This window comes from Parasteatoda tepidariorum, unplaced genomic scaffold (genome assembly GCF_043381705.1).
Source record: "Parasteatoda tepidariorum isolate YZ-2023 unplaced genomic scaffold, CAS_Ptep_4.0 HiC_scaffold_57485, whole genome shotgun sequence".
Classification (NCBI taxonomy): Eukaryota; Metazoa; Arthropoda; class Arachnida; order Araneae; family Theridiidae; genus Parasteatoda; species Parasteatoda tepidariorum.
In genome coordinates, this window is record NW_027261827.1 from 129,639 (window position 1) to 144,743 (window position 15,105).

Sequence of the window (15,105 nt, forward strand, 5' to 3'; positions counted from 1 at the left end):
CCGGAAGTGGTCGGAAACTGTTTATTTTTGCCCGCCTGTAAACCGGAAGTTGGCTTATTTCTGCCGACTATAGTTTCGATTTCTGTTTTTAAATTAGTTTCGTTTTTTCAATTTAACTTTTAATATTATTTTTTGAGGGTGGCAACACTTTTTAGTTTCGTTTTGATATTTCATTGGAGAATATTATTATGTTATGACGTCATGAATCTGTGAGATAATTATGGTATTGCGTAAGTAATTAATTATATAATTAAAAGAAATGGTTGTTAGTTCAGAAATCGAAACTGGCAAACATCTTTGGTTTGAGTTGAGTTTAGTTGTACACATGCTGCTGCTCATAAAAATAATTTTCGAATACACACGTTATTATTAACTTATTTCTGCCCTCCTGTGGTTTTGTTTTATTATTTCTTTTATATGGTGGCAACACTGTTTAGTTTTGTTATGGAAAGACTAAATAAGACAGACGTGGCGCCCTCTATGAGTGAAACAAAGAAATAAAAGAATATTGTAATTTGCTTGTTAAATACTATTATATGTTTCTATTAGATATTATTTAATAATATTTTAATTAACTGTTTATTAATTACCTATATAATACTAATATTTATAATTAAAATTTATAGAATGTTTAAAATTACAGTTTTAATTGTATTTTTACTTTATGAAATAAGTTTAAAAATTAATATTAATAACAACATGGATATTTTGGTCTGAGCTGGGATCGAACCCACGTCATCAAAATGGACTCGTGGGTCAGTAGTTTGCTATCTTAACCACTGACCCACGAATCCATATACACCTTTGCGTTAATAAGATAGACTTCTGTATTCAGCACACGTTCGATATCAATTTAGAGCCATAGTGTTTAACCGATTTAATTGACTATGTTTAATTATTTATTAATTACCTATATGATATTTAATTTTATTATTAGAGCCTATAGAATGTTTAAAATTAATTATAGAAATATGTTTTTCTAATCTTATGATTATATTTATTCCAATTTAATAAATGTAAATTAATATTTTATTAAATCAACAAATATTATTATTCACGTTATTCGATATAAAAGTAATTTATGTTTATGGAAATGAATAATACTTCATTGGTTACTTTGAGATTAATATTTAAAGAAATGAATAATATTATTAGTGGGATAATAATAAATGATTTTTGTTTAAACCACCATTAGATATGCTTAAAATATCTATTTTAAATTTTATCAATAAATAAGATTAATCTAATTAATCATATAAATTTTAAAAAATGTATTTAAATTTAGTATTATTTAATAAAATGTATCATTTTAAGCAATATATGCTTTAAATCGTATTTATGTACGGATTGAACCAACACCTCCTAGAAATGAGCAGGCCTCAGCACGGGTTACTATAAATATCCTTTAGTAGTCCAAACGTAATGGCATATTTCGTATTTTCAACCACTACGCAGCTTAGTATCCCGAACGTAATGACATCTTTCTTATTATTCATCTACTGCGCATTTAACTTCGTCACATCGGACTACTAAATTGATCCGTGCTCAGGCCTTCCTACTTCAAGGAGGCGTTGATTGAACACGGATACACTTATCTATTCCGGAGCTACAAGCGGAGGGAAGATATGTTTTAAATTATGCTTATGTCTTATGTGAGGGTTGATAACGGATACGCTTATCTGTTCAGATGTGATCCATATGGAGATACAGGTGTTATCCAGATAGAGTTTGATATGAGTATATAAGGACAAATTTCCAGATAAAAATGTTAGTTGGAATATTATTTTCCTTGCAGTGCGGTTGTTTTTTACTTTTATAGTGTAATCTGTAACTACTAGTGTTAATCCGGCATGGCGAAAAGACAGAGATCCGTTAATTCTTCAGAAGGCAATGTAAGTAAATCTATATTTATTTTATTATTATTTTGTTTTTTGTATTTATATAGTTTTTAAAATAATGTAGATTTGATTTCTAAAAATAATTATTTTATTTTTATATTTTAGTTGAGATACGCTTTTTTAAAAATATTTATTCTATTTGAATATTTTTTTTTTGTAAAAATAAATATTTTTATTTTGTAGTACATTGAACCCGGATTTTGTTTTGATTCCGATGATGATGAGGTACGAAATTATTTTAAAGAATTTAGTAATTAAATTTACATTTTTAATGTTTCCAGACGAGCGTAATTTAAATGTAACAATTCTAATTTTAGCTTTTATGTGAGATGTCTCAACAATTTCTTGAGGTTGATGATTTTGTTGTTGATACGACTCAAGCGTTTCTAGAAGATGACGGGGTAATAGTAGGAGATATTACGCAAGGATTTGTTGAAGCTCCTCAAGTTTTCCAAAATCTTTTTCTTTATTATCAAGTGGGTTCAGGATTTGAGGTAATATTTAACTCCATGTCATTTTTTTTAGTATCAATTTTATTGTTATTGCTCATCTGTTAATATATTTTAATAATTTAAATAATTAATAAAATTTCTAGCATTATTTAAATTTTATAACGATTATATAGCAGATTATTAAAATTTCTAGTATTTTATAAATTTCTAGCAATTTTTAATACTAGTATTATTTTTATATATTTCAACAGAATCGTCCTGGCCCGTCTACTGCAGGGTCTGCTTTTGTTGAGAGGGAAGATTCAGTACCAATCAATGTAAGATCCTTTTGATATATTTTCTTCTTTTTTTGAAATCTAACAATGTATTAAGTTACTTATAATTTTTTTTAAACTCTAGTTAAGACCTGCCATTATGCTCGAGCAATTGTCCCGAAGGCGTACGGAAAAATACAGAGGGGATGAGGTGTCCTTCAGAGCAATCGTAGATCAAGAGAGGCTACCTGCTGATTTTGCGAATACCCCTTTGGTAGATGTGTCAATAGGTTTAGTTCGGCAACTCTTTAGAAATTTTGAAGAAGGTTTCCAGGAATTTAAAGGCGAACGATTTAATAAGAATTTGTATTCAAGCTGATGGTCTCGACAAACCGATTTCCACCACATTGATGCCCGTCTCTGAAATGACAGTCGAGAAAATATTGTCTGCGGTGATGAAGGTGCTGCAGTCGACGAACAGTATTGAATTGGACAATGGTTTCCTCATTGATGTTATTACCATATTACGTGACGTAGGAGCTGGTAGACAACAGCGAGTAATTAACGAGCAAGAGGATGGGTTAAAGAAAAGGTCAATTTTGACAATTCCAATGGATGATGAAGGATTATGCTGCGCAAAAGCAATAGTTTACGCTATTGCTCATTTAGAGAACGACAGGACGGCTATAGAAGCAATGAGAAAGAGAACGCGGCCCGCTCTTATGAACAGAGCGAAAGAATTGGATCGTGCTGCTGGTGTACCGTTGGGACCTTGTACATACCGGGAGATAAAGCTATTTGAAAATTATCTGAATATTCAAATCGTAGTGATTTCATCTACAAATTTAAACAAGGTAAGAATGTTTTTATTATTTATTTAAAATTAGCAACTGCATAATTTTTTTTCTTCATTTTAGAATTGTGGGAAAAAATACTTAATTTTAATATATAATATTATTTATCGTGTTTTTCATTTCAGATTATATAAAGCATAGATGACGCTAGTAAATTAAGCGTAGGCTTTAATTACCAATTGCTCTGGAAAAATTATAATGTATGATAATTTCAATGTATAATATTATTTATTGTATATTTCATTTCAGATTTTAAAAAGTATAGATGAAGCAAGTAATTAAGCGTAGGCTTTAATTAGCAATTTCTCTAAGTAATTAATTTATTTCATTTCTTATTAGGTTTCATACAAAGATGACACACCAAGGCCCAGGCGTATAACGTTGTGGTTACACAATAATCACTTTGATGTGATTAAAAGCTTGTCCGGTTTTTATGCTTCCAATTTTTACAGCGAAATGTGCGATAAGCCTTGCAAAAATATTGAAGACCACCGTTGCTTGAAAGCTTGTTGGATATGCCGAAGGGATGATTGTGCTACAGACGACATAAAGAAAAGGTGCCCAGACTGTAATCGACTTTGTCAATCACAAGATTGTTTCATTGCCCATAAAGCGAAAACTGGAAACCAGCAATTATCTCTTTGTGTTAAGGTATAATTTCTTAATGATATTGTAATTATTACTTTTCCGTGATATTTTTTCCCAAATTTCTTACGTTGTCTATTTGTTTTAGATTTATCAATGCGGAACATGTAAGAAAGTCCTACAGCGAAAGATGTGTCCTCCCTCTGAGCATAAATGCTATAACACAAAATGCCCTTCCTGTAAGAAGTTGATTGTCGCATCAACCCATAGATGCTTTCTGAAGAAGACGGATTCGAAATCACCTTCTGATAAACTAATTTTTTTCGACTTCGAAACTGACCAGTCAACGGGTGACCATGTGGTGAATCTGGCTGTGGCCCAAACAGCAGACGGTACAGAGTATGTATTCAAAGGCTACGATGCTTGTGACCAATTTACTGGGCATGGCTGTTTGACAAACAACATAAAGGATATACTGCTATAGCACATAATATGAAAGCGTAAGTAATTAGTTTTTTTAATTTTAAGGAATTGTTTGTATTTACGGTTAAAAACTTTTTTTTTTTATTGATTCAGTAAAATGTAATTTATTATTATTTTTCTTTGGTTTCGACGGGCAATTCATTCTAGCCTGGCTTATTGAACAAGGAACAAAGCCAGATATCATTCCAGACGGCAGTTTACTCATGATGATTCATCACAAGGGATTGCAGTTGCGCATTATAGTCTCCATCAATTTCATGCCAGTGCCGTTGTCAAAACTTCCCATTACCTTTGGTCTTGAGGAATTACACAAGGGGTTTTTCCCTCATTATTTTGACACCCCCCAGAATCAAAATTATATTGGCCCTGTTCCAGATGCTGATTATTATTCCTCAAATTCTATGAATAGCAAGGCTTGAGCGGAATTCTTTAAATGGTATGAACAACAAAAGAATAAAATCTTCAACTTTAAAGAAGAAATTTTAGCTTATTGCAGGCAAGTAAATTTTTTTATTATTATTTTTGGCTACATAATTTTTTTATTTATTTGATTTAAAATATCATTTTATTCTATAGATCTGATGTTGATATTTTGCGACGTTCCTGTCAAATTCACCAAAAAGAGTTCTTAGATGTTGGAGGTGTCGACCCTTTCCAGTAAGCATATGCTTAGAGTGTTTTTAAAGTAACTGTAAATTATATGTAAGTGAACTTAAATAATGGGTCATTTATATTTTAGGTACGTTACTATTGCCTCAGCCAGTATGACAATTTTCAGAAGTGCCCATATTAAAGAAAAAACTATTGCTATGGTTCCAGTTCAGGGATATACTTCAAAAGTTAACTATAGTGCCGACTCCATCCGATGGTTAGATTTTTTATCAATGAAAGAAGGTGTTACTATTGCCCACGCCCTCAATGGAACAGGGGAAGTGAAGATTCGTGGAAATTATGTGGACGGATTTTGCGAATACACCAACACTATATATCAGTATCATGTAAGTATTGACTCTATTGATCGTAATAATTTATATACTATTATTTAGATTATAATTGTATGTATATTTTTAATTATTATTTTCAGGGGTGCTTCTACCATGGTTGCTTGAAATGTTATAATGCAGATCAAATCCATCCGTTTAAAGATATGACTATGGGAGATCTAAGGCAGACTACTGAGGACACCACCGAGAAATTAAGGTCTTTAGGTTACAACGTAATAGAGTGCTGGGAGCATGAATTCCGAAAGGAGAAGTTGACGGATGAAGAGTTAAAATTATTTTTACTCAGCCATAAGGTGAAGGATCGCCTCGTGCCCAGAGAGGTTTTTTTTGGGGGCAGAACAAAAGCCATAAAACTTTTCTACGAAGGAGAGGCCAAATATGTCGACTTCACTTCGCTTTATCCATGGGTAATATTTTTATTTTGAAACTTAAATGTTTTATTTCTTAATTTTATTTGTATAATGAACACTTGCGTTATTCACAAGTCATTTTATTCATATTTGTTTCGTTTATTTAGGTAAATAAGTACTGCAAGTACCCCGTAGGTCACCCCATCATTATCACTGAAGGGTTCACTTCCCTTGAAAACTATTTTGGTGTCGTAAAATGCACCATTGTGCCACCAAGGAAATTGTATCTTCCAGTTCTCTCGTATCGCTGCAATAAGAAGTTGATGTTTCCTCTGTGTAGGAGTTGTGCAGAAATTCTACAACAAACCCCATGCACCCACACCGACGATGAAAGATCTATAACAGGCACCTGGGTGACGGAAGAAGTAAAACTAGACCTAAGGAAAGGTTATGAAATTAAAGAAAATGAAATGATTATAGGTTACAGTCAAACTGTATTAAATATGGTATAGATTTTTGAAATTAATTATTGTTTTTTTTTAGGTTCATGAAGTGTATCACTTTGAAGAGAATTCTTCATCACTCTTTAAATCCTTCATCGATTTATTTTTAAAGATAAAGCAAGAGTCAAGTGGCTGGCCAGCTGAGTGCGTCACAGAGGAAGATAAAATTAGCTATATTGCAGCATATTTAGAAAAAGAAGGTGTGGAATTAGAGGCTTCGAAAATAATAAAAAATCTGGGAAGAAGGGCTGTTACCAAGTTAATTTTGAATAGTTTTTGGGGAAGGTCTGCATAGTTTGCTTCTTAAATTTTTATGTAAATGCTTGTAAAATCTTAATTCTTGATTAAGGTTATTGCTATTATTTTTTAGATGGGGAATGAACTGCAATAAAGGACAGCTGGAATGCCCATTTTAACAAATATTTGTCTGATCCCACAAAACATGTAAGCTCTTACGTATTAATATGTACTTTTATCAATTGATTTTTTTTTTACATCACAAAACATGTAAGCTCTTACGTATTTATATGTACTTTTATTAATTGATTTTTTTTACATCAAAATTTTTACTTTAATTTTTTTTAAAAATTCATTGGAATTGAATGAGCTAGCTTTTTTTAAGTAGATAATAAAAATTGAATGATATTATTAATTTTCAGGTAAAAGATGTGTACTTCCCAAAGCAAGAAGTGGCAGCCATTTCTTGGGAGTACTAAGAAGCGGTTTGTAGCTCAGGATGCGTCCACAAACATCTTTTTGGCCGCGTTCACGACAGCATGGGCAAGACTGAAACTGTACTCAGAGATGGAGAAGTTGGGAGACGCGGTGCTCTATCATGATACGGACTCCATCATATATGCAAGCAACGGTGAGAATGATCCGCCACTTGGAAATTTCCTGGGAGAATTCACCGACGAGTTGGATGGTGATACCATAACAACGTTTGTATCTGGTATGTATAAATTTAAATTTTATTTTATTAATGTAATTTTGATTATTATAATATTGCTATAATTTTGATTATTCATTAAAATGTTTTTTTTAAAGGTGGAGCTAAAAACTACGCCTATGAGACAGCTGGGGGGAAACAATGCTGTAAGGTGCGTGGGTTTACCCTCAACTTCAGAAATTCACAAAAATTGAACTACGAATGTTCAGGTTTCCTATAAACTGATGATAATAAATTATCCATTTGTACATAAATAATCTATAATTTTTCCGCAAACGTTAAAGTAAATTATAGTAATTTTTTTAATTTAATTATAATGGTATTAAATAAAATTTAATTACATTATTAATACTAATCCAATTCTATAAAATATTCTACAATTTTTAACAATATCAACAATTTAAATTTAAGTATATTATTGGTATTTAATAAAAATCGAATTACACAAGTAATTTACCAAACTAAACTTGTAAATCATTGTTAAAAATAAGCCCCTGAAATATAAAATATCATTGCCTCTGAAAAAGAAAATTTCAATACCTGCTGAAAAATTAAACTTCATGAATACATTTTTAAAAAAGAAAAAATAAGAAAATAAATATAAGATAAATACATTTATTTAGAAGGAATAGTAAATACTTTAAAATTCATACGAACAGAAATCCTTTCTAGCTGCCTCGATACATACATCCAATTTAATGTTTTTTAAATATTGTTCACTCAAAAAGTTTATGAGCGGCTCCCGTTCTGGGAACAACATGTTTGCAGTTAACTCCCTTTCGAAGTCCACAACTATTCCTGTGAAGTTCAGATACATGCACGATTCGTTAAAGTCTTTTACGGGCACTAAATCACCGATTTCTACTTCTTCATCGCCAAGCCTCATGGGTGGGCGAATGTCTTTTTTTTGTCCAATGTTTTTATATAAGACAACTGAGAGGCACACATTCATATCCTTCTCGGCTTCTTCGTAGCGGTCACTTGTGGGTTTTTCAACAGGCAGGTTCCGCTTGGACACGGTGTGGAATGTCTCCAGAAAGTCCCTGGATTTATACTTCAGAGCGATGAAGCTGGAGTTCACGTTGTCATTATATCACGTTGTTATATTAACTGGGAACTTGTAGACACGGCAGCTGCGACATGTTTGCTCGTGAGTCAAGCTGATTTTACCATCATCTGCCATCAGAAGGTAGAATTCTCTTTTGTCGTAGGAGTTGACTGCTTCCAGGGCCAGATTGATTTCAATGATGTCGAAAATTGAAGAAGATGGAACATAGTGAAAACAGACGTTGAACTGTTCAGGCGTCAGAGTAAGTCCAACGGTAGAGGGGTTGTAATTGTCTCCATAACGGTCAAATGTTCTGATATGGATAGCTGCCTTCTTCTGGTAGACATTAGCAAGCACAAAGAGTTTATCACCAATGGGATAGTAGTGCTCGGGATAAGGTCCTTCCTGGAATGCCCCTCTCCTCTTTGGCACATCCTAAATAAGAATGAACATATTTTTGAGTCAACAGGTTCAACAAACAATAAAAACTTAAATCTTTTATTCAAATAATAAGTTCATAATAACAATAGCTAATTTTACTATTAAGATTAAATAAAGAGTTTATTTTTCCATTAAAATTTTAATACACAAAAAAAAAATACTAATCTATTTGAGAACTATTTCTAAAGATCACGTTGTTTTTAAAAATATCTTTAAAATTAAAAGAAATACTAAAACAGAATTATAATAACTATTAAATAACGAAATACCCATTGAAAGAACTTTTAACTAACATATTAAAAATCTTTTATAAAGAATACAATCGAAATAGTACTTACCTCAATAGCAGCATGTTTTCTTTTCAAAGTTTCAGCCATAATTTACTAAGCCAATGAAGCTAAGAAGTAAACTTAATAATAAAAATTTAAAACTATAAAATTTAAAAACTTAACAAAAGCGAGTAACGCTAAACAAACACCTATCGAGTAGGAGCGTAATAGAAATGAATGATTTGGAGATATACTCTTATCTATACATAGTGTTGCCAAAATACAAAAAAATTATCTTCCGAAAATGATTTAAACAATAAGAAAATTTAATCGCATCACGTGAACAGCCCGCGTGAAGCGAACTGAATTCAATATCACGGATCTAGACTTATCTTGTCAGAGCGCGCTAGGATGGCTCACCGTATCCGCTGTGACGTCAGACCCAAGCCGGTACTCCCTTGAACAGATGGCATGCACATGGAAGATAACTACTTGTTGCCAACTAAAGAAAGTGATGGTAACGTCGAGGCGGGCAGAAATAAGTTTATAATAACGTGTGTATTCGAAAATTATTTTATGAGCAGCAGCATGTGTACAACTAAACTCAACTCAAACCAAAGATGCCTGCCAGTTTCGATTTCTCAACTAACAACCATTTCTTTTAATTATATAATTAATTAACTACGCAATACCATAATTATCTCACAGATTCATGACGTCATAACATAATAATATTCACCAATGAAATATCAAAACGAAACTAAAAAGTGTTGCCACCCTCAAAAAGTAATATTAAATGTTAAATTGAAAAAACAAAACTGATTTAAAAACAGAAACCGAAACTAAAATCGAAAATATAGTCGGACAGAAATAAGCCAACTTCCGGTTTACAGGCGGGCAGAAATAAACAGTTTCCGACCACTTCCGGTTAGCGGACAAAAATAGGCGGGTGGTGACGTTCTACTGTGACGTCACTTCCGTCCCTCCAAACCCCCTGTATACTACTGTTGCCAGAAAAGACGATTTGGAACATTTCGGCACCTACATCGCAGCGGAGTTACGAACTTTGTCACCAAGGAGCCAGACAGTTGCCAAATCGCGTATTTTTTATACGCTTATGGAATTCAAAAACTAAATTAAATGATTTATTTAAATTCAATTTTTTTCCCATCATTTTAACCAGAAATCATACAATATCAACATTTCTTATTGCATTGGTTGTTGGATATCATTAATTTTCACAAAAATAATGTATTGTAGACAACAAATTTAAAACAAATATCTTTATTAATGATTAATACGAAAAAAACTACAAGGTCTGGCTATTAATTTCCAGGACTTATGGAATAACTCAGAAGAAAAAAAAGTTAAACACATAGCCATTTAATATTATTCGAAGTAATCCCCATTAGCCGTAATACACGTCTGTGCTCGGCTGTACAAATTTCGGAAAGAAGTTTTAAAGTCCTCTTTTGGAATGCTCTTTATTAGTGACGTTACAGTTTTCGTGAAGGCTTCGACATCCTGAAATCTTGTTTCCTTCAGTGAATTTTTCTGCTTAAGAAACAGGAAAAAGTGTGTGCTAGGTCTGGCGAGTATGGTGGATGCTGCGACTCAACGACACCATGCTGAGCTAAGAATCGCCTCACAGGCAAACGCAATGTGTGGACGCGAACTTTTTCAATTGTTTTCCGGCTTGCGTACGAACTGCGGCCGAACTGTGTGCGGATCATCTTCCACGCTTTCGCGTACGAAAGCGTTTAAACCATTCAAAAGTTCTTGAGCGAGATAATACTTCCTTGCCGCAAACTTGTTTTAACAAATTGTAGGTTTCTGCAGTTCTTTGCTCCATTTCTCTTCGACAACAGGAATTTAAGAGCTCCGTTTTAATGCTCCTTTCCACGAGAACCACTCACTTTAGAATGGCGCCGATTGCACTGCACATGCGAAAGAAAACACTCTTCAATATGCAATCATTATCGCCATCTTCCGGCTTTTCTTTCTCCTACAGTTACGTCAGTCCTGGAAATTAATAGCCGGACCTTGTATATTAAAAAAAATTAAACATCTAAATAATTGCAAATCAGGGTAAAAGAAATGAAAAACATAGAAAGATGAACACTTTAAAATAGACTGATTCTACATTTGCAATTAAACAAAATTTTAAGGGAGGGAAAAGATCGTACTTTTTTCGAAAGAAAAGAAGCCCATTTAAAAAGACAGAGTTGGATGCACCAAGTAGTAGTGGTTTTATAAATTCTGCCAAACAAGCTACACTTGCTTCTTTTCATGTGGCTTGGCAAATTGCAAGACAAGAGAAACCCCATAATATTGCTGAAAAACTTATAAAACCTGCTGCCATTTACATGGCACGTAGCATGTGCGGAGATGAAAGTTCAAAGAAATTACAAAAGATACCATTATCAAATGATACAATTCGTTTACGAATTAATGGTATGTCATTTGATATTAAGAATCAACTTTTTTTTGCGATAAAAATTGCTGGTTTATTTAGTATTCAACTGGATGAAACGACAGATGTAAGTAAAGATGCTCAACTCATGGTTTACGTGCGGTATCCAGGTTTAACAGATATACAGGACATTTTATTTTGCAAACCAACAACAACAACTAGAGGTGAAGATATTTTTCTTATGGTCGATTCGTTTTTTAAAGAAGAAGGATTAAATTGGAATCAGTGTTTCAGTATTTGCACCGACGGTGCAGCTGCCATGACAGCATCTCAAAAGGGATTTTCGACAAGAGCAAAACAAATGAATCCACAAATTATGTTTGTTACATAGACAAAATCTTGCTTCAAAAAAAATAACGCCCGAATTATGTATCGTTTTGGATGAAATTGTTGCGGTAGTCAATTTTATCAAATCAAGAGCTCTTAACTATAGAATTTCCGGCTAACAGTGTTTCGAATCTGGTGCAGAATACGAACATTTATTATATTATTCTGAAGTTAGATGGCTGTCCCAGGGCAAAGTTGTTCAAAGAGTATTATCATTACGGAGAGAAGTCGAATTATTTTTGAGAGAAAAGAAACACCCATTAGCATCTAAATTCTCCGAGTTGAAGTGGATTACTCAAGTTGCTTATTTGTTAGATATTTTATTTGAAATAAATAATCTAAATACGTCTATGCAAGGACGTAATCATACTATTATTGAATTAACTGAAAAAATTACATGTTTTAAAAATAAACTCAAATTATGGAGAAATAAGGTTGAAGTAAAGAAACTTGCTTTATTCCCCACTCTTAATTTACTTGTTGAAGACAATAATATTGATATCACAGATTTTGAAATACAGAAAATTATTATTAATCATTTAGAAAAACTAATAGCAGACTTTGGTCGATATTTCCCTGCAAACGATGTTTTCAAATATAATTGGGTTCGAATGCCATTGTTGGATTGAAGGTAGATGTAATAACTTATAACTAATTGTTTACATAATTATTATGTTGGGCTCTTTTTTTTTCATCTATGGGCATTTAGAGCTTTATATTTTTTTTCTACTATATTTTATAATTTTAATATAATTAATTAAGTCAGTTTTTTTTTCGAAAACAATTATTTACTTCTTAACAACCGTTACTAGTTAGAGCTTAATTCGATAGATGGCAGGTTTACCGATTTCACGTACCTAGATACGTCGTGGAGGAAGGAACCAATGAGAAAGCAGAAGGAGGAGCCAAGTGGTAGCTTCGACCCTGAGGATCAGGGTTGCCAGACGTAGTATTTTTAATACTACGGTAGTAATTCTCGATCCAACCGAACTGAGAGTAGGTTGTGTTTCCTGATGCTCCTGCGATAATAGTCCGAACTGAGAGTAAGACTTTATCGTTCACTGCTGATAGAATATATTGACTGAATTGAGAGTAGGTCATATGTTCTAGTGAAACACACCCGAATTGAGAGTAAGGTGTGAATCACTGCTGATTTTCCGAATATTAGACTCGAATTGAGAGTAGGGCTATATTCACTTCCACCTTCCTGTGATGTCTTCTCATCGCTTCGGGCGAGGGGGAAAACGGTTTAATCCGTCTACCCCGAGCCGCTCTCCACCTGCCCGCTCAGACTTCGAGTCTCTTCAATCCATTGACAGACGGATGACCGAGCTGGCCCGCACCAAAGTCGCTGAGACGCCGGAGAAAATCGATGATTTCATCAACAATGCCGAAAAGACCCTTGCAGAGATCACCAGTTCTCCAGTGCCGCTTTCTAAGTCAGAATTGGATCGATGCTTCGCCCAGCAAAGCTTCATAGCCGCATGCCGATCTCTTAAGAGCAGCCAGACCCCTCAGCCAATGAAATGCCAGGAAACTTTGGAGCCGACCAATCAGATCGCAGCATCACCACCGGCACCCCAGCGGCAGCATCTCCCTCCTGCACTCCAGTACGAAAGAAGCGGAGAAAAGCCAAGCCGAGGAAACTCCCCGTGGATGCTACTCCGTCCAAAGTTCCTGACCCTCCTGCGACAGCTTCTGATTTTCCAATGGCGGAAAAAATTGTGACCGAGAACTCACGTACTGCTAAACTGCTGTTTAGAGGCTTCTCGGCCACAATTACTCCTGAGATCCTCCAAGCTGAGATTGAAACCACAGGCCTCATTCCCATCAAGATTTTCCAGCTGAGAAGGAAAAAAGCTGTTAACAACATCAATAAGGACTTTGTTGTTATTTGCAACGATGCTAATAATCTCAGCAGATCTTTCCTGAACACAACGAGGACTTTCTTCGATCGACCAATTAAGATCGAGCTTTTCCGTGGTGGGCGTGGCCTAATTCAGTGCTACAACTGCCAGGGATATGGCCATACTCAGCGCTCCTGCAACAACAATCCCAGATGTGTAAAGTGTGCGGGGCCTCATCGCAGCTTCAATTGCACTAAACCCAGATCAACGCCTGCGAAATGTGCAAATTGTGCCGGCGTCCACACTGCCAACTTCACCGGCTGCCCTTCCAGACCCCTGAAAAGGCGCCTTCAACCCCGACGAAAACCTTCAGCAGACCCTCCAAAACCCACTCCACCTGATATTTCTCCAGTTGCCAGAACTCTCCTACTCGTTGCCGAGTTGGAAAAACTCATGGACAATCCAGAAGTGCTTGCACTTCTTCAAAACCTAGTAATTTCCAAAACTTCAAAAATTTTCACCTCAGAACAGACTTAGCCAGCATTCCAGCCAATCACCGGGCAGCATCCATCAGGCCACGCCCACCACCTTCTTTTTCTTCTCTCCCTCTCTTCTAGGCCCATTCCGATGCAACTACTTCATTATTCCACTTCATATGGAGAGGTAAAAGGCTCCTTCGGGGCCTAAACGCCTCGACAAATTTGCTACGACGACGACGATACTACGGTAGTATTTTTTCACCAAAAAAAGGGATATGGTATTTTTCGCAGTATTTTTTTTAAAATGTGGCATTTTTTTTTTTTTTTTTTTTTAATTTTATTTCCTAAGACAAAGAAAAGTGCCACTCTAGTTTTGAGGTAAAAAACAATTTTTGAAATAATCCAACAATTTATTTTCTATTAGTCACTATATCTAGTGATAATTGTGAAAAATAAAAGTTCGTTTATACTAGTAGACTATAATATAAATTGTTTCTTATGCACTTTGATTAAGTAGATTTTACGTTTCTTTTCTATGTGAAACAAAATATGAGATTTTATATTTTCATTTAGGTTCAATTTTATACAACTTTGAAATAAATCATTTATGATACACAAAAGACATTATTATGATACACACAACTCTTTGTTTATTCTTCAAAAGACAAAGTTGCTGATAAAAATATTAGTTACTACACGTACTGAAGTATAATTGCAAAGAAGGATAATTGTTTTTTTTATCCTCAACTAAAATAGAATTAAATATAATTCTAAAAACTTTAGCCAGACGATATAAATAATGTTTATAATAATAATAATAATCGTCTGTCTCAGTTTTCGTCTGCATAAGCTTTCAAAAAAGTCCTGTAGATAGCGCTTAAGACATGTA

At 34.0% G+C, this 15,105-nt stretch overlaps 2 protein-coding genes and 1 pseudogene across 3 annotated transcripts; all 3 read left to right on the forward strand.

Moving 5' to 3' along the window:
* Window positions 1–4,549: 4,549 nt before the first annotated feature.
* On the forward strand, window positions 4,550–6,782 carry LOC139424882 (uncharacterized). 2 transcript variants are annotated; one of them, XM_071176944.1, is made up of 4 exons: window positions 5,059–5,183; window positions 5,266–5,524; window positions 5,611–5,937; window positions 6,048–6,782. In XM_071176944.1, exons 2-4 carry the CDS (start codon window positions 5,291–5,293, stop codon window positions 6,390–6,392), a joined length of 906 nt encoding a protein of 301 aa, XP_071033045.1. In that variant the 5' UTR covers window positions 5,059–5,183; window positions 5,266–5,290; the 3' UTR covers window positions 6,393–6,782. The 2 variants fall into 2 exon arrangements, with proteins under 2 accessions (XP_071033044.1, XP_071033045.1); XM_071176943.1 differs by having other exon boundaries at window positions 4,550–5,524.
* Window positions 6,703–7,674, forward strand: LOC139424885 (uncharacterized; annotated as a pseudogene).
* A 3,013-nt stretch (window positions 7,675–10,687) lies between these two features.
* On the forward strand, window positions 10,688–11,894 carry LOC139424886 (protein FAM200C-like). The gene is made up of 2 exons (XM_071176951.1): window positions 10,688–10,741; window positions 11,259–11,894. The coding sequence occupies exons 1-2, from the start codon at window positions 10,688–10,690 to the stop codon at window positions 11,892–11,894; spliced, it is 690 nt and encodes a 229-aa protein (XP_071033052.1).
* The last annotated feature ends 3,211 nt before the right edge of the window (window positions 11,895–15,105 follow it).